The sequence below is a fragment of the Genypterus blacodes genome, unplaced genomic scaffold, assembly GCF_046128005.1.
Source record: "Genypterus blacodes isolate CSIRO-AG114 ecotype Tasmania unplaced genomic scaffold, CSIRO-AGI_Gbla_v1 ptg000401l_1, whole genome shotgun sequence".
Lineage (NCBI taxonomy): Eukaryota > Metazoa > Chordata > Actinopteri > Ophidiiformes > Ophidiidae > Genypterus > Genypterus blacodes.
The window spans coordinates 205,850-233,812 of NW_027467176.1; the positions used below are offsets into that span (position 1 = coordinate 205,850).

At 39.5% G+C, this 27,963-nt stretch overlaps 4 protein-coding genes and 1 long non-coding RNA gene across 6 annotated transcripts in view; all 5 read left to right on the forward strand.

Annotated features, from left to right (window-relative positions):
• The first annotated feature begins 1,501 nt into the window (after positions 1–1,501).
• Positions 1,502–4,902, forward strand: LOC142989294 (interferon-induced protein 44-like). 2 transcript variants are annotated; one of them, XM_076138769.1, is made up of 8 exons: positions 1,502–1,600; positions 1,758–1,769; positions 1,851–1,884; positions 2,863–3,061; positions 3,172–3,324; positions 3,413–3,584; positions 3,699–3,799; positions 3,893–4,163. In XM_076138769.1, exons 2-8 carry the CDS (start codon positions 1,760–1,762, stop codon positions 4,055–4,057), a joined length of 834 nt encoding a protein of 277 aa, XP_075994884.1. In that variant the 5' UTR covers positions 1,502–1,600; positions 1,758–1,759; the 3' UTR covers positions 4,058–4,163. The 2 variants fall into 2 exon arrangements, with proteins under 2 accessions (XP_075994884.1, XP_075994883.1); XM_076138768.1 differs by lacking the exon at positions 1,502–1,600 and adding an exon at positions 4,242–4,902 and having other exon boundaries at positions 1,740–1,769; positions 3,893–4,094.
• A 2,200-nt stretch (positions 4,903–7,102) lies between these two features.
• The window catches only part of LOC142989299 (interferon-induced protein 44-like), a 69,050-nt gene continuing 48,189 nt past the window's right edge, over positions 7,103–27,963 (forward strand). Inside the window, exons 1-3 of the mRNA XM_076138774.1 lie at positions 7,103–7,122; positions 7,559–7,612; positions 27,781–27,834. The gene's annotated coding sequence lies outside the window, so the exon portion shown is untranslated. The remainder of the gene's footprint in view (positions 7,123–7,558; positions 7,613–27,780; positions 27,835–27,963) is intronic.
• Positions 11,865–14,853, forward strand: LOC142989298 (interferon-induced protein 44-like). The gene is made up of 6 exons (XM_076138772.1): positions 11,865–11,871; positions 12,009–12,042; positions 12,631–12,783; positions 12,930–13,101; positions 13,221–13,321; positions 13,457–14,853. Exons 2-6 carry the CDS (start codon positions 12,025–12,027, stop codon positions 13,616–13,618), a joined length of 606 nt encoding a protein of 201 aa, XP_075994887.1. The 5' UTR covers positions 11,865–11,871; positions 12,009–12,024; the 3' UTR covers positions 13,619–14,853.
• Positions 19,300–20,498, forward strand: LOC142989300 (interferon-induced protein 44-like). Its single transcript, XM_076138775.1, has 4 exons — positions 19,300–19,444; positions 19,565–19,736; positions 19,861–19,961; positions 20,115–20,498. The coding sequence occupies exons 1-4, from the start codon at positions 19,358–19,360 to the stop codon at positions 20,274–20,276; spliced, it is 522 nt and encodes a 173-aa protein (XP_075994890.1). The 5' UTR covers positions 19,300–19,357; the 3' UTR covers positions 20,277–20,498.
• LOC142989303 (uncharacterized) lies at positions 21,264–23,657 on the forward strand. Its single transcript, XR_012960673.1, has 3 exons — positions 21,264–21,284; positions 21,733–21,786; positions 23,220–23,657. It is a non-coding gene; the product is annotated as an uncharacterized LOC142989303 (long non-coding RNA).

The window sequence follows — 27,963 nt, forward strand, 5'->3', positions numbered from 1 at the left end:
CTATGAAACGCAGAGCCACACATATATTACACATAAAGGCAGTTTAATGACAAGACAGGGTACCAGAAAAAGAACAGTACCAGAACCAGGGACCAAGAGCTGTGCAACAGACAGGGAAACACAACACACTGGCAAGGGGCAATGAAAAACAAGGAGTATAAATACACACAGTAACAAGGAGATGAGGATCAGGTGAGGGAAACATGGAGCAAAGGAAAACTAAACACACACACAAGCATGAGCAACAATATAAAAAACACAAAGGCAGAATTGAAGTAACAATAACTAATGAAACAAAACAGGAGAGGATTACAATCAACAACAGAAATTGAACACAACTGATAACAAAAAAGGAACAGGCAAAGGGGAAATAACCCAGGAGTAAGTTCTCAAAAACTGTTGTGTCAGTGTGTGCTTGATACTCGGAGTGGTCAAGTGAGGTTGCATTTTCATAAGCAATGTAATGTAAAAGTGAAAGAAAAGCTTAAAGCTGTGGAAGATTATGGAAGGACGTTGGAGTTCAATCCACTAGTATTTACAGTAGAGAGTATAGACAGTAGTGCATTAATCCGTATGTGAGGGATCTCCCGTTTTTTAAAGCATAAAGTAAATATTTTCAATAGATTTTGTGTTACACCTTTATTCTGCCTCCAGTCCAACCCATTACCACAAAAATGTCCCTTAATTTTAGAATTTAGGGCCAATAGACCTTGTTTACATAAAAGTAGGTAAAGTAAGGCAGGGATTCGGGCTTCTGCCGCCCCAAATACTTGCATGTTCCATGGACCTGGCATCGCATGCTGCCCATATCTTTATCCCATATTTCCCGGGTTTACTCGGGGTGTACTGTTTGATTAGACAGCCACCTTTTGAAGGTGACCAGGCGCTCATCCACAGTCACATCAGTGTCTGGATCGTACATCAGCGACAGGAGAGACATGCACTTGTCCCATACATCTGTGGTCTGTATGTTGGATCATCAATTGATTCTTCCTCCTCTTTATGTTATTGGCAACATTGTCCTCCTGGTCATTCTCTTCTACAACATGGTTAAATATTAGCTCAGGAGCTTCCTGTGCAGTATAGTGCTTCTGCCTCATCTTGTCCTGCCTGTCTCTCTCAGACTCAAATGTGAAATGCCCTGTGAAACACCTCTTGTTGTTGTCCCATTATCAACTAACCATTGCTTGACCACACACATCAAACATCCAAGATCATAGATGTGTTGGAAAGCAGTATGGTGCTGGAGGGTCATTTTGGCCGCAGAGGGGAAAGGAGTTATGAAATTCAATAAAACAACCAAAATTCAATCAAATGACTTCAACTTTCTGCTAACCATGAAAGCATTGTATCAAACAACTCCCATCATTTTTAGACCATTTGATGAAAAAACAAACATTTTATCAACTTTTTTGGTCCTTGGGGAGGACATTACAAGGGCTGCTTTCGACTGCTTTCGGGCTGCTTTTTGACCGGTTTGCTTTACTGCTATTGTGTTAGACATCGCCCAGTCAGAATGAAAGTGAAAGCATCTCATCGGCTATATAATCCTCGCCATCACTAGCAGCCTGCAGACGAAAGCAAGAGCACAGAACGAGAGGTAAGGCTTTTCCTCACTGCACTCTACATCTGATGCCCTCTGCACATTTGTTTTTGGGGTGGGGGTAAACATTTTTGTACATAAAAAGAAATGATTTTTGTTGTAAACCACCTCCTAGCAATGTCCCCTTTCACAATCGAAATATCTTGTTTTACAGCAATGGGTGGAGGTAAGTGCTGACACGTCACCTCTTCATACAGGCATGTTCACTAAATCATTTTGTCAACATTGACTCTGTTCTTATCATCAGGTGGTAGTACGCCGTGGAGGGAAATAATCTGGGAGTAAGTACTCTGAAAAGTTAATGTTGTGTCAGTGTGTTCTTTATAAGAGAGTGAAAGAAAACGCTTAAAGATGTGAAAGGTTAAAACCAAACAAAAGATACAAGATGCTATTTAAGAGGCCAATGGTAGCGGGGGATACATTAGTTTTTGTGTCTAATAATATGCAAAACGTATCTGTGACCAGATGGCAGTATGTACGTATGTGTGAGATCTCCGGCATAACAGCATAGTTCGTTCAGGTTTTTAGAGCAATTGCATTAAATAGAGGATGTTGTGGCTCTGGGCATTATTTCCCTGTTACTAACCAATCGCGTGCGAATTAAGCCCCCCACGTGATGCTCACCCACGTGATGTACTTGACCAATCGTGGACCAGGAAATTTATAAACCAATCACGTGCGAGTTACGCCACTCACGTGATGCTTCTCAGCCGATCAAATCTGTGCATTCAAAAAGATAAACATTGCGACTCTCAGTGCAGACAGAGGAAAGAGGACTCTAACTGGACCTCTTCAAATTTTAGTTGAATACCCCTGCAATAGAGCATCAATCCGTATGTGAGGGATCTCCAGCATGGCAGTATAGTTTATTGCAACAGTTTTCAATCAAGTTTTCAGAGAATTTGCTTTTAAAGTGAGGATGTTTCTGCATGCAGACACACCTGACTGCAGTCAAGCATGCAGACAAACCTGACTGGCAACCATGGATGAGATTCTTTCCTAAATTAAACTCTGACACAGGATGGAGGGTTGATTCAGTGTGGGTCAGGGTGTGTTGATTCATCGCTGTCAGGAGGGGAGATTTATTAACCATTTAATGAAGGAAGGAGTGAAATGAATGGAGGAAAGTTTGTTTTCCCAGACAACAATTTCCATCACACAACAATTCAAAATGCAGTAGCTTGTATTGATTGTGTGTATACTCAATGGTGGCAACAATTGAATGCAATTTCATGTCATTTTTTATTTTATTTGCACAGTGAAAACAACACACTTTTTAGGAAAGTGAATAATTACACCCCTGGCAACAAAGATGTCCATCAACTTCGAATTCTGCTTCATGGGCCGGTCGGTGCTGGCAAATCCAGTTTCATCAACTCTGTCACCAGTACTTTACACAGCAAAATTAGTGTCAAAGCAGGAGCAGACGCAATGAGTGGACAAAGCTACACCACCAGAGTAAGCATATCTGGATGGATTATTAATTCATTTCCAAGGAGTTATTGTATGTGCCTGCACCATCAAAGCTTACAGTGATCCCAACAACATGTTTCCTAAATGTGGTTTAGTACAGAACCTACAAAATCTCCATCGGAACATCAGAACACATTTACCCTTTTGTCTTCAATGACATCATGGGCCTGGAGGAAGCGTCTAACAGGGGAGTCAGTGTGGAGGACATCAAACTGGCCATGAAGGGACATGTGAAAGAGGGTTATACGGTACAATCACTGCATTCTTAAAACTTTGTTATTTTGACTTATTATTTAGATTTAACATTTATTTGTATGTGTTGTCATTGTTGTCTAGTTCAAATATGGATCAAGTATCAGCAAAAATGACCCACACTTCATCAAGAGCCCCACTTTAGATGACAGAGTTCATATTCTGGTTTGTGTCATTCCCATCGACACACTGTCTCTACTGAGTGAGGGCCTTGTGCAGAAGATGCGGGAGGTCAGACTGGCCGCCGGGGACATGGGTGAGAGCAGAGGATGGGTATCACCCATTGTTTGCCATCACCGTGCTCACTTTGGGCTTCTATAAATCAAAATACCTTAAAATCACTTATATCTTACATGTTCTGTATCTGCAGGGATTCCACAAATCGCTATTCTCACCAAAATAGATGTAGACTGTCCCACGGTCAAAAGTGACACAAAGAATGCCTACAAAGAAGAATACCTGCAGAAAAAGGTACATTTGAAGTTGTTCTGAATTTTTTGATACTTTATTTGTAAACATGACTGCTTTGGTTATCACACCACGTTCTGTTCTTTTAATACTTAGGCTGAGCAATTCAGTCTTCTGCTGGGGTTACCGCTGAACTGTATCTTCCTCGTGAAGAACTACAGTTCAGAGACCAGAGTCAATGCAGATGTGGATACACTGATCCTGTCTGCACTGGGAAGCATACTCGACTACGGAGATGATTTCCTCAAGGACCCTGAATGATTACAGCATGACTAAAGACAGAGTCACTTGATATAAAGTGACTACATGTTGTGGATGCTGATGCTGATTGTCACTCGCATAAAACCAAAATAAAAATAGTAATATATTGGTTTGTGTTTTCATGCAAAGATTGAGTCAATATGGAAGAATAATTATTTACCCAGATCAAAGTGTAAGTGCTTAGAGTGAAGGGAAATATCAATCTATTCTTGTAAGGTCTGACTTGCTGGTCTTCACCTGGTCTGTACAACAAAGCAAGACTATGAGCTGATCAGTGACTGCAGGAAGCAGGTGGCAAGAGCGCACACGCACACGCACACGCACACGCACACGCACACGCACACACACACACACACACACACACTTACCAACTACCATCTAGCCAGACACCTGTGTTTGTTTATAGTCACAGTTACATGATCTCGTGTATTTCAAGATCAGTCACATGGGTGGAGGAAAGTTGTTTTTGTAAAAGAAGCCTACACACACATCACATTGTTTGGAGACCACTGCAGAGAAACACAAAAACTACTACCAACAAACAAACTAACTATCTGTGCCATCTTTGTTGGGTGAGGCTTAATTTCCTGCTTATGGATGCACTGACCACAGAAAGTTTGTATAATTATGTAAAAACTGATTTTCTTTTCTTTGTTGAACAGCATCAAAGAGAAAAATCAGCAATATGTGAAGAATTACCAACCTCACAACACAGAGGCCCAACATATCAGAGTTCTGCTTCATGGTCCAGCTGGTTCTGGCAAGTCCAGTTTCATCAACTCTGTCGACGTTGTTTTACAAGGCAGAATGACTGGGAGAGCTTTGGCTAATTCAACAGCTGGTGACTGCTTCACCAAAAGAGTATGAATAATTGTGGGCATATTTAATTATAAGTTCATGATTACAAAGAATCAATGTAACTACAAGCATTGTGCAGAAAAGATCATCAGTATTTTTCAACATCATGTGATCACAATTGTCATAATAATCAAATTGTTTTGGTTTACAGTACACAACTTACACATTCCAGAAGGAAAACCACCAAACCATCTACCCTTTTGTCTTTAATGACATCATGGGCCTTCAGCATGCTGAATCTAACGGAGTCGGTGTGGAAGACATCAAACTGGCCATGAAAGGTCATGTGAAGGAAGATTACAAGGTACAATTACTGCAACCTTTTTCATTCGTCTGACATTATTCAATAATTCAATCTGGATATGTGATCTGTTTTTCTTAAAATACAGCACCTCGTTTTAATACATTTTTCTATGTTTTCTAGTTCAACTCTCACTCAAAGTTGTTAGAAAATGATCCAGGCTACAACAGAGAGCCCACTCTCAATGACAAAGTTCATGTTCTAGTTTGTGTCATTGCTGCTGACACAATACCTATAACCCCTGATGACGTTATAAAGAAGATGAAGGAGGTCAGAGAAGCAGCCAGTGACTTGAGTAAGAGCAGACATCATTACTCTGTGTCGATTCAAAGCTCCATGTTGGGTTCATTGAAATCTCTCTAAGTCCATGAAAAATCACGAGCTCAAAGGATTGAATGGTTTCTGCTTTGTACCTGCAGACATTCCCCAGATGGCTGTTCTAACCAAAATCGATCATGCCTGCCAAGAGACCAAAACAAACATCAACAATGTGTACAAGAGCAAACTCCTGAAGGAAACAGTAAGTTTTTAAGTGATTTCCTACATGAGTTCACATTTGTTACTTCAGCTGAAATTTAACTTAGTTTCTAAACACTTTGGTCACTATTTTGCAGTTATTGATGGAAGGTGATAACTGACTCATTTATGAATATTCCCATTTTAAAACTTAGATGGAGGAATTCAGTTGCCTGGTTGGTATTCCTCTGAACTGCATCTTTCCTGTGAAGAACTACCATTCAGAAATCTACCCAGATGACGACATTGATACACTCATACTGAGCGCACTGAGGCAGATGATTGATTTTGGGGGAGACTTCCTCAACATTATGTGATTTTGAGATAAAAACATATTAATACAAGGCTTAATTTCAGGTATTTGGAAAAAATACTTTGGGTTGCTTGTGTAACTCTGCTCCTGAGCACATAAGGGCATACACGCTTGTGTCTAAAAGCAGATAACACTGATAAGCTGTCTACTTAATGAGGGGTACAGTGTTGCACAAGAATATATGACTCACTGCTGTGTGAAATAAACAATTGATCGGGACTCACCTGAATTGTGATTTGCTGAATTTGTATTTATAAACACTGGTATTGCTGTAAGAGTGATGTCTTCTCGATCCTTATATGACAAAGGCCACTTAACACTAATTTGCTGCAACAGACACATAATCAGTTCGCACTCAAAAGTAGCTCCATTATGTGTTATATGGCTGTAAGCACACAACAATGTGCCTACCTATGTTGAACGCACTTATTGGAAGTCACTTTGGATAAAAACATCTGCAAAATGACTGTAATGTAATGTAACAATGTCTCCATCTTGTGGTTCTGGGCTCCAGTACAAATGTACAGTACAAACAACACGACTACAGAAATGTTTTGAAGGATGCACAACAACATACATTAATAGCAAAAGGTTTATCTCTGATCTTTACAGCCACCTGGCTCCCAAAATACCAAAACTACTGGCCTACCTGGTGCATAAAGTAAACAAACCAAAGAAGCTTGTTTCACCATCTCCAACTTGTAAATATATCATATTCCTCCCACACATGTATGTAGTGTTCATGTAAAACATCAACAGGCATCACATAGATGGAGTTGTGCTTTTGTAAAATGACCTTGTGCAAATGTTGATAAGTAATAAACTCTCCACTATGAGCACCATCTATCTAGCACTCACTGTGTTGTGTGTTATTGTGGTAGTTTGTGAGACCACAGACTTTGAAAGTTTGGGAGTTCTGAGGATGATTTCAGCAGAGAATGCAGAGAAGAGATGGGAGGAGGAGAAATTCACTAAGTCATCGCCCAGTCAGAATGAAAGTGGAAGCATCTTATCAGCTATAAAAGCCCCGCCTTCACTAGCAGCCTGCAGACCGAAAACAAGATCACACAACCAGAGGTAAGGGTACTCTTCTCTAACATTATTTGGCTTTCCAGCTGTCTCTTTATGGATCTTTTCTCTCTTTCTGGGGTTTGCTCCAACTTATACCTGTGCTATCTAAACTACTGGACCTTGGGATTTGTTTTTCTGTATCAATCTTTGCTGTCGAAAATTGGACCTCAGGGACCTTTTTGTTGCTGCTGTTGTTATTTGTTTTCCTGTTCATCTCATCATATATGCAGTTGATAAAAGTGTTCATTTTATGAACCAGTGAACTCTGGCAGAATCCAGTGTAAATTAGTATTAACAGTGTAACCATTAAGACAGCAAAATGAAACAATCACTATTTAGATTTTGAGTAAATTGTTGTCTTTAGGCAATGTGTTCCTTACCTTAAAAATCATGTAAAAGTGTGGCACATGTTTACGTGTTGTCTTCATCCCTTAATTTGCAGTAATAGGAGGAAGCGCGTCTACACTTAACCCACCTGAACCCTACCCACCTTTTGGTAAGATATTTCACACACTAAAGGACATTGTTAAAACTTGATACTTGATACAAAATAATACATAATTACATGATTTTGATTTTGATTTGATGATGATTTTCGCAAAATCTTTATAACATGTCTTTGTTTTCAAGAGAAGATGATCGAAGAAAATATTGAAATATTAATGAGATACTTTTGATATTTATTTTGGGGGAAATAGTTGCTATATTGCTTAATAAATATAATCTATAGATTAATCGACTAATCAAAAAAATAATCTGCAGTTTAATCGTTAAAAAGAGAATCGTTTGGTGCAGCCTTATATTATTGTGAACCGATAAGCTATATTTGGATATATGCAAAAGTGAACAATTACATACTTTAAACCAGTGGTTCCCAACCTTTTTTGTCTTGTGTACCCCCTGAGCCTTTTGTCATACCATGAGTACCCCCTCACTCATACGTGCTGATGATCCTTCACAAGTAGAACGTAACTGATTATTGAATGAAAATAACTTTATTTCATCTCCTTAATTTGAACATCTAATTCTCAGGCATTTTCTTAATGTTAACTTAAATCACTCAATACAAATAAATAAAAATGAATATGTTGCCTTGAAAATAAATAATATAATCAAATAAATACATATGAAATCAAAATAATCAACTTATCTTTGCTATATATATCTTGTAACATTTAGGCTTAAACCTGGAGCCCCTTTGAATAAGTCCCCTTTAAACAGGCATTTAAACTTTAATTCAGGAACAAAACACTTAATAATAATAAATAATATCCAGAATCAGTATAGGCCTAGCAGTTTCTTTTCACCAGTCATGTGAGCTTTAATGAGACACTTGAGCTTGCTTGTCTTTCATAAGCTTTGATAGTTCTGGAGGCAGTGTGGAAACGGCTGTGACCAGGCTGGTCTCCACGTCCAGTCTGTTCCTCTGCTTGGTTTTGATGTGTGTTAAAGCTGAGAAGGTCACTTCACACCAATAAGTAGAACCAAAAGGCAAAAGTTCAATCAGTGCATGTTTTCCCAGTTCAGGATATTCCTTCTCCACGTAACACCAAAACTCAGTCAATGTCTTCTCAGCATATGCCATCTTCAGACCACGGTCAGATGATAATTCCATCAGAGGCTCCTGCAGCAATGCTTGAAGGCTGTTGCTGCTCTCACTCACAATGAATGGGTTCCTCACCCAATCCAGTATTTTTGACTTATTTTCAATGTCCTGAAAATAATGGCTGAAATCAGTGCAGAGTTTGGACAGGTGTGCTTGCACCAGTTTGACCACTGGACCCCTGGCAACAGCAGTGGTGGCAAGATGGGCATTGAGTAGTGGGAAACAGCTCACGTCTCCCTCATCACATTTCCTCTCCCATAGTTTGAGCTTTTTTATGAATCCTTGAACTTTGTCATACAATTTCAGGATATGTGACTCCTTGCCCTGAAGTGATAGGTTGAGCTCGTTGAGTTTGGTAAAAACATCAGCAAGATATGCCAGGCGCGCCACCCACTTGTCATCCTCAAGCTGCACAGCAAGAGGATGCAGATGCTCCGTCAAAAACACAAAAACTTCATTGCGAAGTTCATAGAATCTCAGTAGCGTTTTCCCACGAGACAGCCAGCGCACGTCTGTGTGAAGCAATAGCTGATCGTGCTCTGTGCCGTTCTCACGACAAAGAGTTTCAAACAGCCTGTGATTCAATGGCCGAGATTGGATGAAATTTATCATCTTCACAGCATCATCCATAACAGCACTTAAATCAGGGCTCATCCTCTTGCTAGCTACTGCTTCGCGATGAATAATACAATGCATCCATTTAATGTCGGGATTTACCTTTCTTACGTGCCCAAAAAGTCCCTTTACGCGCCCCGTCATCGCAGCTGCTCCATCAGTACAGATGTGGCTGCAGGTTTTCCACTGCAGATCATGTTCTCTGAAGAAGCTGTCGATAACCTGGAACAATTCTTCCCCAGTTGTCTTTCCTGGCAGCGTTTTGCAAAATAAAATATGCTCGTTTATGTCCGACGCATCTTTGTAACGCACGAAGGACAGGAGCTGCGCTTCTCCACTCACATCTGTCATTTCATCCAGCTGCAAAGCGAACTGACCGGCTAGTTTTATTTTGTTCAGCACTTGTCCAATTATATTAACAGACATATCATTGATCCGACGGGATACGGTGTTATTTGACAGGGGAACTTTCTTGAGTGCTTCGGCTGCTTTCTTATCTATCATAATTTCGGCCAACGCAGTCGCTGCAGGGAGAATGAGCTCCTCAACAATAGAGTGAGGGTTTTTTTGATTTAGCCACAAGCAGGGACACGGCGTAAGATGCCTCGAGTGCCTTCATTGACACATTCGTGGCCTTCTTCATTACTGTCTGGCTCGACGTAAATTCAGACAGCTTTCGTCGGTAAAATGCTTCACTTTTATCAACACTTCCCGAGTGTTTGGTGCTCTGGTGTCTCTGTAAATTACATTACATTACATTACATTACGATCATTTGGCGGACGCTTTTATCCAAAGCGACTTACATTACATTACATTACCACCCTTCGCAGAGGGGGGAGCACTTGAGAGTTCGGTGCCTTGCTCAGGGGCACCTCGGCAGGGACTCGAACCGGCAACCCTCCGGTTCTTAAGCGGAAGCTCTACCCACTCGACTACTGCCTCCCTAAATGCGCTGGCTTCATCGCACTATTAGGCAGGACTTCACCGCAAAAGAAGCACTGAGGCTGCGGTGGGTCCGCAGAAATGAATCCAAATAATATATATGTTTCACTGTACTGCCTTGGTTTCAGTTTGGCCTCTTTCTTACGTTTCTCGGCGGGCTCCTCTGAACGCTGGCCTGAATCCAGAGCAAGCGGACGTTTCAGCCATTTATCCATAGCGTAGACAGTATTTTTCTGGCTGCAGTTAAGCAGCTGTTTTGATTTTGGCGCGGTTGTGCCACAGACACTTGTCTCCCCAGGGAAACTTATCGCGCACTATCATTTGTGACGGGTTTATTTTATTTTTTACTTGTCACCTTGGAATTCCACGTACCCCCCGGAGTTCCCTCGCGTACCACTAGGGGTACGCGTACCCCAGGTTGGGAAAGACTGCCTTAATTTGCAGTAATGGGAGGAAGCTGGTTCAAATCTGACCCACCTAAACCTGACCCACCTAAACCTGACCCACCTAAACCACCTCCTCCTGGTGGTAAGATATTTCACACACTAAAGGACAGTGTTAAAACTTGATACTTGTCAAAATAATACATTATTACATGATTTTGATATAGTTAGTCAGACATTTCCTATGTTATTTCAATAGATAGATAGATAGATAGATAGATACAGTAGATAGATAGATAGATAGAGAGAGAGATAGATAGATAGATAGATAGATAGATAGATAGAGAGAGAGAGAGAGATAGATAGATAGATAGATAGATAGATAGATAGATAGATAGATAGATAGATAGATAGATAGATAGATAGATAGATGATAGATAGATAATGTACATTTTCAAACTGTTAAAAATGCCACATTTTGGTTAGTTTTTTTGTGGACAAATTTGTGCCCATGTTATCAGAGTGGTAATAATACAATATTTAGAAAATGTACTCTTGGTACTTGAGTACTTTTAAAAACAAGTACTTCAGTACTTTTCTTAAGTAAACATCTGACTGTAGTACTTTTACTTGTACTTGAGTAAAATTTAACAAGCGGTATCTGTACTTTTCCTTAAGTAATGAAGCTGTGTACTCCGTCCGCCTCTGGTCTTTATGAACGGCTCATTCTATGTAATGTGTATTAGGATGGACCTCTTTCAATTTTTCCATTTCATCAAAGTATTGGAATCGAAAAATTGCTGTTGCCCATCAACTTTAACACTCTTGGGTCATATTTTTGTTAATTTGGTTGAATAACATGATAAACTGTGTGCAGATCTTTCCAAACAATTTGTCATTTTAAATTTAATTTGAGTTTACTACTGAAGAAAGAATGAGCTATGCATGATTTCATCTTACTGTGTCAGTTTAACCACTGATGCAAAAACAAAACAACAAAAAAAACACATAAATAAATACAAATATAAATCATTGTTATAACCTTACAATGTGATATCATGCAAAGCATCACCTTGTCTACAACAGTATCTCCATGTTATGTCATATTTGATTTCATGCTATAACTACCAGTATACGATCATTTAAATATGAGATTTGAATATTTCATGTTGACATGTGAATGTTTTAATCTACAGGAATGGGAGGAGGTAAGTCTTGACCTGCTACACTGCACCCTTCTCATCAGATGATAAAACAGAAACTGTCCAAGTTATAATCCACTAACACTCATGTTCATGACAAAATATTAAACAATGCTTATCTCACATTCCCATTTTCCCTTCAGCACTCTTGAGTACGCCATGGAGGGAAATGCCAGGGTGAGCTCTCTGACTGGGCCTTTGATGTGTGCTTCTGATCATTAGTGTAAACATGTAGTCACACTACACATCACATATTTTACACACTCTGAGTAACAGCATCCAGCTGAAATAAGATGTGATTGTTATGGTTCAAACTACATCAATTCTAACCCCTCATTAACGTAGGATGACAACTTTCTACAAATGTACAGGTTTCAACTTTAATCAAATCTAATGTTTCTTTTATCATTTACTGAACAGCGCCAAAACGGGTGATCTGAAGTTTATGAGAGACTATAAACCTCAGAACAGTGAATGCCAACATTTGAGAATTCTGCTGTATGGACCAGCTGGTGCTGGCAAATCATGCTTCATCAATTCTGTCAACAGTGTTTTAAAAGGCATTATGACAGGTCGATGTGCAGACGATGCAATTGGTGGGGAAAGCTTCACCAAAACAGTACGGATACACCAATTAATTTAATATTTCATTTTGAAAACTTTAAGTATAAATGTAAGAATGTATAAAGTTCAGTGATCATTAGCTGTGACAGAAGTACACCAGTTTTTTAATTGTTATAATAACTTCACTTTTCTGGTTTATAGTATAAAACTTACAGATTCCGCAAAGGAAGCCCAAAAGCCTTTTACTCTTTTGTCTTCAATGACATCATGGGCATTGAAAGTAATGCAGACTTAGGCATTTGTGTGGAAGACATCAAACTGGCCATGATGGGACATGTGAAGGATGGCTATGAGGTAACCTGTAACCTGCTTGATATTATTAAAGTAGTTCAGTTTGACTACGTACCTATTTGACATTCAATATTTATGCCCAAACAAAATTACAGTATATGAATATATAAGAATATGAGTGTATTCAACTGTATTTATTTTTTTTGTAGTTCAAAAATGGAACTGCTTTGGCAAAAGGATCTCAGAGCTACAATGCATCCCCCACTCTAAATGACAAAGTTCATGTTCTAGTTTGCGTCATCCCTGCTGACAAACTTGCATTAATGACGGACGAAGTTATTGGAAAGATGAGGGAGGTCAGACTCGCAGCCCGAGACTTGGGTAAGAACAGACAACATTTGCTTCTTGTACAATCATCAAGTCATATTAGGTTTTAGGAATCAAAATAAAATGAAAATCAGCATCAAATGCTGAGTAGATTTGTTTATCTGTACCTGTAGGGATTCCCCAGCTGGCTATTGTCACTAAAGTTGATCAGGCGTGTCCCAAGGTCCGCGAAAACATAAAGAATGTGCATAAAAGCAAATTGCTGAAGCAAAAGGTGAGTCATTTCATAATTTCACTCATAACCTTGTAATATAACTAACTGTAAGATAGCTTTACACGTCAAAATCCCATTTGGTCACCACTGTACATTAATTGGTCAAATTATATCCTAATATTTTAAAACCTATAGGTTGAAGAAGTCAATGCAAAACTTGGATTATCAGTGAACCGCATCTTCCTTGTGAAAAACTACCAATCAGAAGTCTCTGTCAATGATGATGTTGATGCATTGATTCTGAGCACACTGAGGCAAATGATTTCCTATGGGGAAGACTACCTGGATAACCTGTAGACACTGCTGAGCAACATCACACATCAAGATCATTATCTAGATGTAAACTGCTGGTGCAAGTTTGAAATGACCATAAAGTATTTAGGATAATTTACATTTAAAATTTAATCAGAACTATAAGACAAAGCCATGGGATTTAAATGATCTGTTATTTTTCTTTCATATATTGATCAGAGTTGTGATGAAAGCTTTGGGTGAGCCGAAAGATTTTCAGATTTGAAATTCTTCATTCTTAAGTTTGGGAATGGGTGACATAGAAATAACTTCATATTATGCACATACTGTATGTGATGCATGTTGTATTTTGATTGTTGGTGTCAATTTATTAAGAAATCAAAATCATTCATAAGAGTTAAAAACATAATATGATAAGAATCTAATTCTCTGTACTGGATAAAACCAGCTAAAATGTGTGTGAACTGTAAGGGGATGTAAAAGAGGAAGTGCATGTGAGCTGTGGAAAGCGACTGTTAACCCATGATGAAAAGTCTGTTGGTGATTCACTCACACAGCAACTAAAGTACCTGAAAGAATCCGTACTGGTAATATGGTGCAATGTAATAGGCACCTATGATTTGAGAATGTATTGAGAATATAACTATGACTCTGTACAATGATTGTAAAACTAGAAATGTTGATGATTATATGTAGACAATAACTTAGGCAACAATAGCGAGAGTTAGAAGCATCCTGTGTGAGGATGTGGGGACACAATGGGAAGAAAGGAAATAAGCATTAACAGAAGAGAGAGGTTTCATGTTACTGCCCTGGGACCCGGACTCATGCTCAAATGAGTCATGGCAAGGGCTATAAAAGTCAGAACAACCCAAGCATCGAGGTTCAGTACTTCGCAAGCCACCACGACAAGAGGAATCATCTCTTGGACTACTAGAGGGAGTTCGTGAGCGGACCTGATCACCCAGGCTGGACTTAGGAGAATCGTCTCGGCAAGGAAAAAACATTTTCCCAACAACATGGCTGTGGACTTAATGGTTTTCCCCCGAGAGTCTAGGAGCTCACAAACACCCACAGGGAGAGTAGGGCGCCTGTGCCCCACCCTCGGGCCTTGGACGGGGTCAGGGGTCCCACGGGGCTCCACCTTCAGGTTTAAAAGCACCGTTGACCAGGCCAGGTTAACCCCTCTCTCTTCCTAAAAAATCGAGTTATTATATATTAGACCTCAGCTCATAATTTACACTCGAATCAGTTTAGAACGGTTAGTTATTTTAGCAATGGATTGGATTATATAAATGCTAATAAAAACCTGATAAAATCGGTACACACTTCCATGACCAGTAAAGGCGCAAAGACGAGCTGAATGAGATAAAGGTAAAAGGTTCTATAATGTTAACTCAAGCCTAAAGCAAAACTAAACAGACCCTTGGGGCTCCCATAAACAAGAGCCACTAAAACCCAACCTAGCAACTTACCAAGTGCCCCGATCTATTTAGAGGAGAGCTGCCATGAACGAACGCGACCAGCTCAGTCACCCGCCCGCGGGTTATTCGGCCGGGGGTCAGCACTGTAGACGTTCAGATGAGGGCAGTAAGCAGCTAGGCGAGTCTCCTCGCCACCAGCTTAATTAATTTTTCAGTCAGACCTTAGTGAAATTCCGCAGGTAATACCTCGTGGAACTTATGACGATTCGGACCCTTGCAGCAAGAGAGCTGGACTAGTACCCCGTTACTAGGGGAAACTTGTGGATTGAACAGTGTTTTAGTGTTGCCCCAGTAGAACCAAGATAAAACTTTTTTTTTTAAAATATATATATTTTGTGGTTATTTTACTCAATACAAACGACTAATTTGCAATGCCATTGTTGTACTCAAGAAAACAATCGGGGCGGCAGAAGCTCAGTCCATAGGTGACTCAGCTCGGGAACCGGAGGGTCGCCAGTTCGAGTCCCCATATGGACCACAAAAGTGGACTGGCAGGTGAAGAGTTGCCAGTTTGCCTTCAGAGCACTGCCGAGGTGCCCTTGAGCACACTTATAATGTGACTATTCACTTACTAACCTGTGTGTTTGAATTCTTCCTGTCAATGTGATCTTGACACGTTCAATTTCATACCAGTACCACATTGGGGCCAGCTATGATTTGGCACTCAGAGTCAGATTTGTAATTTCTTTACCAAGGCATATAAACCAATGACCACAATACCAAAGAGAAACGGTCTTCAGGTTTCAGCTTTGTCCTATTTGTCCACTGTTGAGGGATGTCAGAGGTATGGTGTCTTACATTTCCCTGCACACACAAGTTTCCTGATCCTCAGCAGTGGCAGATTGGAGACAATTCTGCGTATTAATCAAAGGTAGGTTTCCTAAAGGCAGCACATATTCGGGCAGCACACTGGGCGGTGCTGTGTCTGACCATGTTGCACAGAAAATCTGCAGCATTGCCTGCTTTCACTTTTAGAACCTTCGTAAAGCTTTTACAACCAGCATTCACTGTGAATGAGACATTTTAGCTTCATACTGTATAAATACATCAAAATGTTCTTTTTGTCTGATTTGCGTAACTACACATTAAAATCCATGGATTTCTTTATCAATTTAAGTGGGGTTTTTAATCACGCTGTAACAAGTGGTGAAATGGTACCATTATCATTATCACCAGCAGGTGTCAGTGTTGTACACAAATTCTCCTCGTACATCCTAATACATCCTGGTTTAGATGGTAGATTAGTGGTTCTCAAACTTTTTACATCAGGTACCACCTCAGAAAATATTTGCCTCTCCAAGAACCACCACTATGGCCAATGTTAAAATACAGTAGCATAGGCCTACCCTATTCAGCTGCTATGCAAAATACACACAGGAAGCAAACTTATTCCTCATAAGAATATTATTTACTCTTACACCCACAGCATGTTTAAACACACACACACACACACACACACACACACACACACACACACACACACACACACTGCATTTCATTCACAAACACGCATACATACAAACACACACACACAGCATGTGAGAACATCAATCAAAAACACAACCAACTGTGCTTCAAACACACAGCATTTTGGCAACTATGTATAACTCTTATAGGCCTGACAGAACAGAAAGTCCTTCTAAGCTGCACCATCATGCTCATATCTGACATAAACAAGTAAAAATGCGCTCACGATTTCTTGTGACCTGAAGTTCTTTTATCTACCTTTGTTGAACGCACTTATTGGAAGTGGCTTTGGATAAAAGCGTCTGCTAAATGACCGAAATGTAATGTAATGTAATGTAAATTGGCAAAACTCGCATCATCAGTGGTCTCGTCCAGTTTGATGGAATAATATTATTTGAGAATAATAATAATCACTCAGTTAAACTCAGAGTCACTGTATGAACTGACATTTATATTTTATGAACACATGTCACAGGGTACGGCGAATACAAGGGTTGAAGACTTCAGAGGACTTCTTCACAGAGATAAGATAAGATTCAACTTTATTGTCATTGAGCAGAGTACAGGTACAAGGGATCATGATCGGCAGTATGCCATAGAGGGAAATAACCCGGGAGAAAGTACTCAAAAAAGTGAAAGGGAAAGAAAAGCTTAAAGCTGAGGAAGATTGTGGAAGGGTGTTGGAGTTCAGTCCACTAGTATTTACACTAGAGAGTATAAACAGTAGTGCATCGATCCGTATGTGAGGGATCTCGAGCATGGCGGTGTAGTATATTTCAAAAAGTTTTCAATCAGGATTTCAGAGAATTTGCTTTAAAAGTGAAGTAAATATGCTTGTGTAACTCTATATCTTATATAATTACGGCATTAGAGGGTTAAACAAAATGTAGCCAACATGAATACACAATTACTAAGACAGTTTAAACACTGTGTAAAATGCAAATAGAAAACAGAGAGCTATTATGTAGTAATGTGCTGCCCGCATTCTAAACTTATTTAGGTGATGAATGCTATTGTTCTGGGCAACAGACATATATACTACTTATATTTAGGGGTGGGGTGACTACGCAAATACGCTGGTTTGCATAACAGTGCGTCAATGCGTCATAATGACGTAAGATGGCTGCGCCAGCTGGAAATCATGCATGCAACCGGAGAACAAGCAGCATAAACAAGTAAATTGGCAAAACTTGCATTATCAGTGGTCTCCTCCAGTTTGATGGAATAATAGTGACTATTTTTAATGCGTTCAATCAGAGCCGTCTTAATGTCATCTGCCATGGCTCCTATTCTCCGCTACACTGTGTCATTTGAAAGTGGCACCAAATTTACTGTTTGGCGATCTTCTCGCCACACATAATGTGTACCACAGCTGTTCACCAATTGTGTGCGGCTTACCTGCTTTCGCTATGCGGAGGCTGGGCACCATAAGAAGCCTCCTGTGCTTTAACCACAGGTGCACCATGGAACTGAATTGCGCATTTGGACTGCCTCAGTTCATCACGTTTGCATACAAAAAACTCCACTGGTTTGTCTTTCAGCATTATGTGTTTTGTTGTAAGATGCCGTTTGAGATGCGATGGTTTCATGGACTCATTGCTGAGATCATCACCACATACCACACACTGTGGCTTTGGCTCGTCCTCCGTCCCGCTCCAGCTGAATCCCCAGGGCGTAGAGAATAGTTGTGGTGAAGCCCACTATTTTAATCACACACTCGCCATTGATATTACAAGAAGACAACGACACGCTGCAACTCCAGTGCCTGCGTCCCCTCGCTTGTCTCAACAAATCAGTCCAACAACAGCACGGACAGAACAGGTCAAACCTGTTTGCTTTGTCAGTATGGTGTCACACATCACTCAGCTAAACTCAGAGTCACTGTATGAACTGACATTTATATTTTATGAACACATGTCACAAGGTACGGCGAAAACAAAGGTTGAAGCCATAGAGGAAAATAACCCGGGAGAAAGTACTCAAAAAAGTGAAAGGGAAAGAAAAGCTTAAAGCTGTGGAAAAAGGTGGGAGGACGTTGGAGTTCAGTCCACTAGTATTTACACTAGAGAGTATAGACAGTAGTGCATCAATCCGTATGTGTTGTTATTGTTAAACTGATCAAGACTGTGAGTGACGGGGACAAAGTTCTCTGGCAACCATGTATAAGAGGACGAGTTGAGCTATTGAAAATCAGTCAACACAGACTGCAATGACCACACATTGTAACTGATTTGACTCTTGCTGCAGCAGTAAATTCTCAACCAAAGTTTTCTGAAGTCTCCGTGCCTGAAGAAAAGAATTTTCCTGACACTATCTGTGCCATCTTTGTTGGATGAGGCTTAATTTCCTGCTTATGGATGCACTGACCACAGAAAGTTTGTGTAATTATGTAAAAACTGATTTTCTTTTCTTTGTTGAACAGCATCAAAGAGAAAAATCAGCAATATGTGAAGAATTACCAACCTCACAACACAGAGGCCCAACATATCAGAGTTCTGCTTCATGGTCCAGCTGGTTCTGGCAAGTCCAGTTTCATCAACTCTGTCGACGTTGTTTTACAAGGCAGAATGGCTGGGAGAGCTTTGACTAATTCAACAGCTGGTGACTGCTTCACCAAAAGAGTATGAATAATTGTGGGCATATTTAATTATAAGTTCATAATAACAAAGAATCAATGTAACTACAAGCATTGTGCAGAAAAGATCATCAGTATTTTTCAACATCATGTGATCACAATTGTCATAATAAACAAATTGTTTTGGTTTACAGCACAACTTACACATTCCAGAAGGAAAACCACCAAACCATCTACCCTTTTGTCTTTAATGACATCATGGGCCTTCAGCCTGCTGAATCTAACGGAGTCAGTGTGGAAGACATCAAACTGGTCATGAAAGGACATGTGAAGGAAGATTACAAGGTACAATTACTGCAACCTTTTTCATTCGTCTGACATTATTCAATAATTCAATCTGGATATGTGATCTGTTTTTCTTAAAATACAGCAGCTCGTTTTAATACATTTTTCTTTGTTTTCTAGTTCAACTCTCACTCAAAGTTGTTAGAAAATGATCCAGGCTACAACAGAGAGCCCACTCTCAATGAGAAAGTTCATGTTCTAGTTTGTGTCATTGCTGCTGACAAAATACCTATAACCCCTGATGACATTATGAAGAAGATGAAGGAGGTCAGAGAAGCAGCCAGTGACTTGAGTAAGAGCAGACATCATTACTCTGTGTTGATTCAAAGCTCCAAGTTGGGTTCATTGAAATCTCTCTAAGTCCATGAAAAATCACGAGCTCAAAGGATTGAATGGTTTCTGCTTTGTACCTGCAGACATTCCCCAGATGGCTGTTCTAACCAACATCGATGAAGCCTGCCAAGAGATTAAAACAAACATCAACAATGTGTACAAGAGCAAACTCCTGAAGCAAAGAGTAAGTTTTTTCAAGTGATTTCCTACATGAGTACACATTTGTTACTTTAGCTGAAATTTAACTTAGTTTCTAAACACTTTGGTCACTATTTTGCAGTTATTGATGGAAGGTGATAACTGACTCATTTATGAATATTCCCATTTTAAAACTTAGATGGAGACATTCAGTTTCCTGGTTGGTATTCCACTGAACTGCATCTTTCCTGTGAAGAACTACCATTCAGAAATCTGCCCAGATGACGACATTGATACACTCATACTGAGCGCACTGAGGCAGATGATTGATTTTGGGGGAGACTTCCTCAACATTATGTGATTTTGAGATAAAAACATATTAATACAAGGCTTAATTTCAGGTATTTGGAAAAAATACTTGTTGCTTGTGTAACTCTGCTCCTGAGCACATAAGGGCATACACGCTTGTGTCTAAAAGCAGAACACACTGATAAGCTGTCTACTTAATGAGGGGTACAGTGTTGCACAAGAATATATGACTCACTGCTGTATGAAATAAACAATTGATCGGGACTCACCTGAATTTTGATTTGCATTTATAAACACTGGTATTGCTGTAAGAGTGATGTCTTCTCAGTCCTTAGGGAGGCAGTGGCTCAGTGGGAAGAGCTTCAGCTTGGGAGCCGGAGGCGCCGAGGCGCCCCTGAGCAAGGCACCGAACCCTCAATTGCTCCCCCCTCTGCGAAGGGTGGTAATGTAGTGTAAGTCGCTTTGGATAAAAGTGTCTGCCAAATGATCGTAATGTGATGTATATGACAAAGGCCACTTAACACTAATTTGCTGCAACAGACACATAATCAATTTGCACTCAAAAGTAGCTCCATTATGTGTTATATGGCTGTAAGCACACAACAATGTGTGCACTTATTGGGTCGCTTTGGATAAAACCATCTGCAATCTTAAGCAGAAGTGAAAGTTGGCAACTGATTCATGGCTCAACCAAATGGAACGTCTTCACTTGGATCAGCGGTTTTCCCCTGGACTGTGCTGTTCCCTGCCACCACGTTTAATCAAAAACAGGCACAGAGCCATTAACCAGCAGCCACAGGCAAACACGCCACGTCCTTGTGTACAGAATCTGTTAGTTGGTTTTTACATTTGGTTTCGTTTTCTGTGCTGGGACTGCTTTCCTGGAAAGTTTGGGAGTTCTGAGGATGATTTCAGCAGAGAATGCAGAGAAGAGATGGGAGGAGGAGAAATTCACTAAGTCATCGCCCAGTCAGAATGAAAGTGAAAGCATCTTATCAGCTATAAAAGCCCCGCCTTCACTAGCAGCCTGCAGACCGAAAACAAGATCACACAACGAGCGGTAAGGGTACTCTTCTCTAACATTATTTGGCTTTCCAGCTGTCTCTTTATGGATCTTTTCTCTCTTTCTGGGGTTTGCTCCAACTTATACCTGTGCTATCTAAACTACTGGACTTGGGATTTGTTTTTCTGTATCAATCTTTGCTGTCGAAAATGGGACCTCAGGGACCTCAGAGAACTCTATTTTTGTTGCTGCTGTTGTTATTTGTTTTCATGTTCATCTCATCATATATGCAGTTGATAAAAGTGTTCATTTTATAAACCAGTGAACTCTGGCAGAATCCAGTGTAAATAAGTATTAACAGTGTAACCATTAAGACAGTAAAATGCAACAATCATTATTTAGATTTTGAGTAAATTGTTGTCTTTAGGCAATGTGTTCCTTACCTTAAAAATCATGTAAAAGTGTGGCACATGTTTACGTGTTGTCTTCATCCCTTAATTTGCAGTAATGGGAGAAATCGTGTCTATACTTAGCCGACCTGAACCCTACCCACCTTTTGGTAAGATATTTCACACACTGAAGGACATTGTTAAAACTTGATACTTGATACAAAATAATACATAATTACATGATTTTGATTTTGATTTGATGATGATTTTCGCAAAATCTTTATAACATGTCTTTGTTTTCAAGAGAAGATGATTGAAGAAAATATTGAAATATTAATGAGATACGTTTGATATTGATTTTGGGGAAAATAGTTGCCATATTGCTTAATAAATATAATCTATAGACTAATCGACTCATCAAAAAAATAATCTGCAGTTTAATCGTTAAAAAAAGAATCGTTAGGTGCAGCCTTATATTATTGTGAACCGATAAGCTATATATTTGGATATACGAGTATAAACCTATCTCTAAGCCGGCATGTATAACCTAACCTAAGGGTAATGTTAATACATACAGGCTTCTGTGCTGTGCCCCCCCAGTAGCGTAAAATTGAACTGATCCATTCATGTCACGTGACCACTCCACGGAGAACGGAGAAAGTGCAACAGCAATGTCCTTGCACCAGCGAAAAAGAAGTGCGGTGTGTCGACCCACTTTACGCACTTTGCGCACCCTGAGGCTCACGACACGACACAACAAGACTACTAGTTGTGATGTTTCAAGTACAAATCACATATGACTTTTTTATACATAAATATTTTAATCAACTTCAGTTGTGATATTAAATATCAAATATTTGAGTTCAAATATTTGATCAGGACTGAACATGATCAAAACATATTAAAAATATTATTTTTATGGTTTTTGAAGAGGACATCTTTGTCCCTTAATGATAGCAATTAAACTATTTAGGCTACATTGTGTGAAAATAAAGTAATGTAATTTGTTAGGACTCATATGTTGTGAAATATACACATTAAAGTTGTTAAATTGCCAGTATTTGTCATGTGTTTTATTGGGGTAAAAAAATCACCCAAAGTAATCGGTATCGGTATCGAAAAAACATTGGCAAAAAAGGAATCGGTATCGTATCGGATCAAAAAATCTGGTATCGCCCATCACTAGTGGAAAGTAAAGCAAACCGGTAGAAAGCAGTTTGACTGGAGTCTCTGTCAGTTTCTTATTTATAAATCAAAGGTCAAGCGAGGGTAATATAACCCACCACTGCCAGAAAGCTTTTGGGCGTCAGTAGCTCAGTCCATAGGGAAGTAAGTGGATTGGTAGCTGGTGGGTTGCCAGTTTGCCTCCAGGGCACTGCCGAGGTGCCCCTGAGCAAGGCACCGAACCCCCAACTGATCCACGGGCGCCGTAGAATGACTGCCCTGCACCCCCTCTGTGTGATTCGTAGGGGGTGCAAGACAAATATCAATTGTGTGTGATTGCTGTGAATTGCATGCAAAATGACTAGAATAAAGTACCTTAAGTCTTAAATAACTGTTCACCTTAGTGCCATTAAATGGTTAATAAATGTCTTCCTGACAGCGATGACTCAACACACCCTGACCCACACTGAACCAACCCTCCATCCAAAAATGTGGTATCGCCCATCACTACCTTCTACACCTGACCTCTCCTGCCCTATTTCTGCACGTTTTTTTCTTCACGTTACCCCTCACCTTACCCTTGACCTCTCACCCCAACTTCTGATTGGCTCACCTCCCGATACCTGTATTTTAACCTATACAGTCTTTAATGCATGTAAACATTATTTTACATTTTTAACAGTAGTAATTTCACCTTTCAAAATAAGACAAACAGAATAAAAATACAAATACACATTAAGAAATACACCAAATTCCCATAGGGCTACATACATATACTTCTTAAAACACACACACACACACACTTACCAACTACCATCTAGCTTTGAACCAGGCGCCTGTGTTTGTTTACAGTCACAGTTACATGATCTTGTGTTTGAATCAGTTCAAGGTATGAACGCACGGGATGTGTGACTGAATTAGAAACTGAAAGTGATGATCAACTTCAAAGTCATCAAAGTCACATGGGTGGAGGAAAATTGTTTTTATAAAAGAAGCCTACACACACATCACATTGTTTGGAGACCACTGCAGAGAAGGTAGTTAGATCATTTTGATGAAAGACTGATAAGAATATTATAGTCTTGTCACTGTACTTTTTGTCAGTTGACTTTAGGTGTTACAATTCTCCTACTCTAAAATAATAACATTTAGCACACATGTACTGTGTGTTCAAAAAGATGGTCTGGATATTATTCTTATTTGATTACTCTTGTTGTTGAATAATAACCGTTTATAGGAAACTCTTTGTGCATTCTTTCATCCCTCTTTTTATTCTTCTCTAACATCATTTGGCTTTCCAGCTGTCTCTTTATGGATCTTTACTCTCTTTCTGGGGTTTGCTGCAACTTATACCTGTGCTATCTAAACTACTGGACTTTGTTTTTCTGTATCAATCTTTGCTGTCGAAAATGGGACCTCAGGGACCTCAGAGAACTCTATTTTGTTGCTGCTGTTGTTATTTGTTTTCCTGTTCATCTCATCATATATGCAGTTGATAAAAGTGTTCATTTTATAAACCAGTGAACTCTGGCAGAATCCAGTGTAAATAAGTATTAACAGTGTAACCATTAAGACAGCAAAATGCAACAATCACTATTTCAATTTTGAGTAAATTGTTGTCTTTAGGCAATGTGTTCCTTACCTTAAAAATCATGTAAAAGTGTGGCACATGTTTACGTGTTGTCTTCATCCCTTAATTTGCAGTAATGGGAGGAAGCGCGTCTAAACCACCTTCTCCTAGTAAGATATTTCACACACTAAAGGACATTGTTAAAACTTGATACTTGTGAAAATAATACATTATTACACGATTTTGATAAAGTTATGTCATTAAGACATTTCCTACTTTATTTCAATATATACAATTTTTGTTACAGCTTTTGAAGAACCATGGAGAAAAATACCATCAGGGTAAGAATGTGTTCACTGTGTGCTGCCACAGGGACACAACACTAAAACTACTACTAACAAACAAACTAACTATCTGTGCCATCTTTGTTGGGTGAGGCTACATTTCCTGCTTATGGATGCACTATGACCACAGAAGGTTTACACAGTTTGTATAATTGTGTAAAAATGGATTTTCTTTTCTTTGTTGAACAGCATCAAAGAGAAAAATCTGCAATATGTGAAGAATTACCAACCTCACAACACAGAGGCCCAACATATCAGAGTTCTGCTTCATGGTCCAGCTGGTTCTGGCAAGTCCAGTTTCATCAACTCTGTCGACGTTGTTTTACCACGCAGAATGACTGGGAGAGCTTTGACTAATTCAACAGCTGGTGACTGCCTCACCAAAAGAGTATGAATAATTGTGTGAATATTTAATTATAAGTTCACAATAACAAAGAATCAATGTAACTACAAGCATTGTGCAAAAAAGATCATCAGTATTTTTCAACATCATGTGATCACAATTGTCATAATAATCAAATTGTTTTGGTTTACAGTACACAACTTACACATTCCAGAAGGAAAACCACCAAACCATCTACCCTTTTGTCTTTAATGACATCATGGCCCTTCAGCCTGCTGAATCTAAGGGAGTCAGTGTGGAAGACATCAAACTGGCCATGAAAGGTCATGTGAAGGAAGGTTACAAGGTACAATTACTGCAACCTTCTTCATTCGTCTGACATTATTCAATAATTCAATCTGGATATGTGATCTGTTTTTCTTAAAATACAGCAGCTCGTTTTAATACATTTTTCTTTGTTTTCTAGTTCAACTCTCACTCAAAGTTGTTAGAAAATGATCCAGGCTACAACAGAGAGCCCACTCTCAATGAGAAAGTTCATGTTCTAGTTTGTGTCATTGCTGCTGACAAAATACCTATAACCCATGATGACATTATGAAGAAGATGAAGGAGGTCAGAGAAGCAGCCAGTGACTTGAGTAAGAGCAGACATCATTACTCTGTGTTGATTCAAAGCTCCAAGTTGGGTTCATTGAAATCTCTCTAAGTCCATGAAAAATCACGAGCTCAAAGGATTGAATGGTTTCTGCTTTGTACCTGCAGACATTCCCCAGATGGCTGTTCTAACCAACATCGATGAAGCCTGCCAAGAGATTAAAACAAACATCAACAATGTGTACAAGAGCAAACTCCTGAAGCAAAGAGTAAGTTTTTTCAAGTGATTTCCTACATGAGTACACATTTGTTACTTTAGCTGAAATTTAACTTAGTTTCTAAACACTTTGGTCACTATTTTGCAGTTATTGATGGAAGGTGATAACTGACTCATTTATGAATATTCCCATTTTAAAACTTAGATGGAGGAATTCAGTTGCCTGGTTGGTATTCCTCTGAACTGCATCTTTCCTGTGAAGAACTACCATTCAGAAATCTACCCAGATGACGACATTGATACACTCATACTGAGCGCACTGAGGCAGATGATTGATTTTGGGGGAGACTTCCTCAACATTATGTGATTTTGAGATAAAAACATATTAATACAAGGCTTAATTTCAGGTATTTGGAAAAAATACTTTGGGTTGCTTGTGTAACTCTGCTCCTGAGCACATAAGGGCATACACGCTTGTGTCTAAAAGCAGAACACACTGATAAGCTGTCTACTTAATGAGGGGTACAGTGTTGCACAAGAATATATGACTCACTGCTGTATGAAATAAACAATTGATCGGGACTCACCTGAATTGTGATTTGCATTTATAAACACTGGTATTGCTGTTAGAGTGATGTCTTCTCGGTCCTTAGGGAGGCAGTGGCTCAGTGGGAAGAGCTTCAGCTTGGGAACCGGAGGGTTGCCGGTTCGAGCCCCTTCCGAGGCGCCCCTGAGCAAGGCACCGAACCCTCAATTGCTCCCCCCTCTGCGAAGGGTGGTAATGTAGTGTAAGTCGCTTTGGATAAAAGTGTCTGCCAAATGATTGTAATGTGATGTATATGACAAAGGCCACTTAACACTAATTTGCTGCAACAGACACATAATCAATTCGCACTCAAAAGTAGCTCCATTATGTGTTATATGGCTGTAAGCACACAACAATGTGTGCACTTATTGGGTCACTTTGGATAAAAAAAAAACGTCTGCAAAGTGACTGTAATGTAACAATGTCTCCATCTTGTGGTTCTGGGTTCCAGTACAAATGTACAGTACAAACAACACGATTACAGAAATGTTTTGAAGGATGCACAACAACATGCATTTATAGCAAAAGGTTTATCTCTGATCTTTACAGTCACCTGGCTCCCAAAATACCAAAACCACTGGCCTACCTGGTGCATAAAGTAAACAAACCAAAGAAGCTGGTTTCACCATCTCCAACTTGTAAAAGCATCATAAACTTTCCTGTCCTTTAAAAAAAAGTATTATTCCTCCCACACATGTATGTAGTGTTCATGTAAAACATCAACAGGCATCACATAGATGGAGTTGTGCTTTTGTAAAATGACCTTGTGCAAATGTTGATAAGTAATAAACTCTCCACTATGAGCACCATCTATCTAGCACTCACTGTGTTGTGTGTTATTGTGGTAGTTTGTGAGACCACAGACTTTGAAAGTTTGGGAGTTCTGAGGATGATTTCAGCAGAGAATGCAGAGAACAGATGGGAGGAGGAGAAATTCACTAAGTCATCGCCCAGTCAGAATGAAAGTGAAAGCATCTTATCAGCTATAAAAGCCACGCCTTCACTAGCAGCCTGCAGACCGAAAACAAGATCACACAACCAGAGGTAAGGGTACTCTTCTCTAACATTATTTGGCTTTCCAGCTGTCTCTTTATGGATCTTTTCTCTCTTTCTGGGGTTTGCTCCAACTTATACCTGTGCTATCTTAACTACCAATGAACCAGTGAACTCTGGCAGAATCCAGTGTAAATAAGTATTAACAGTGTAACCATTAAGACAGCAAAATGAAACAATCACTATTTAGATTTTGAGTAAATTGTTGTCTTTAGGCAATGTGTTCCTTACCTTAAAAATCATGTAAAAGTGTGGCACATGTTTACGTGTTGTCTTCATCCCTTAATCTGCAGTAATAGGAGGAAGTGAGTCTACACCTGACTCACCTGAACCCAACCCACCTTTTGGTAAGATATTTCACACACTAAAGGACATTGTTAAAACTTGATACTTGATACAAAATAATACATAATTACATGATTTTGATATAGTTAGTCAATAGATAGATAGATAGATAGATAGATAGATAGATAGAT

Excerpts from the sequence above, each read along its gene's own strand:
- LOC142989294 (XM_076138769.1), top strand. Across the intron at positions 1,885-2,862 it reads TGGAGGGAAATAATCTGGGA|TGAAAACAACACACTTTTTA; the intron begins GTAAGTACTCTG and ends TTATTTGCACAG. Across the intron at positions 3,062-3,171 it reads GACAAAGCTACACCACCAGA|TACAGAACCTACAAAATCTC; the intron begins GTAAGCATATCT and ends AATGTGGTTTAG.
- LOC142989298 (XM_076138772.1), top strand. Across the intron at positions 13,102-13,220 it reads ACTCGCAGCCCGAGACTTGG|GGATTCCCCAGCTGGCTATT; the intron begins GTAAGAACAGAC and ends CTGTACCTGTAG. Across the intron at positions 13,322-13,456 it reads GCAAATTGCTGAAGCAAAAG|GTTGAAGAAGTCAATGCAAA; the intron begins GTGAGTCATTTC and ends TAAAACCTATAG.
- LOC142989300 (XM_076138775.1), top strand. The coding sequence starts at position 19,358 with ATGGGCCTTCAGCCTGCTGAATCTAACGGAGTCAGTGTGGAAGACATC. Across the intron at positions 19,737-19,860 it reads AGAAGCAGCCAGTGACTTGA|ACATTCCCCAGATGGCTGTT; the intron begins GTAAGAGCAGAC and ends TTGTACCTGCAG. Across the intron at positions 19,962-20,114 it reads GCAAACTCCTGAAGCAAAGA|ATGGAGACATTCAGTTTCCT; the intron begins GTAAGTTTTTTC and ends TTTAAAACTTAG.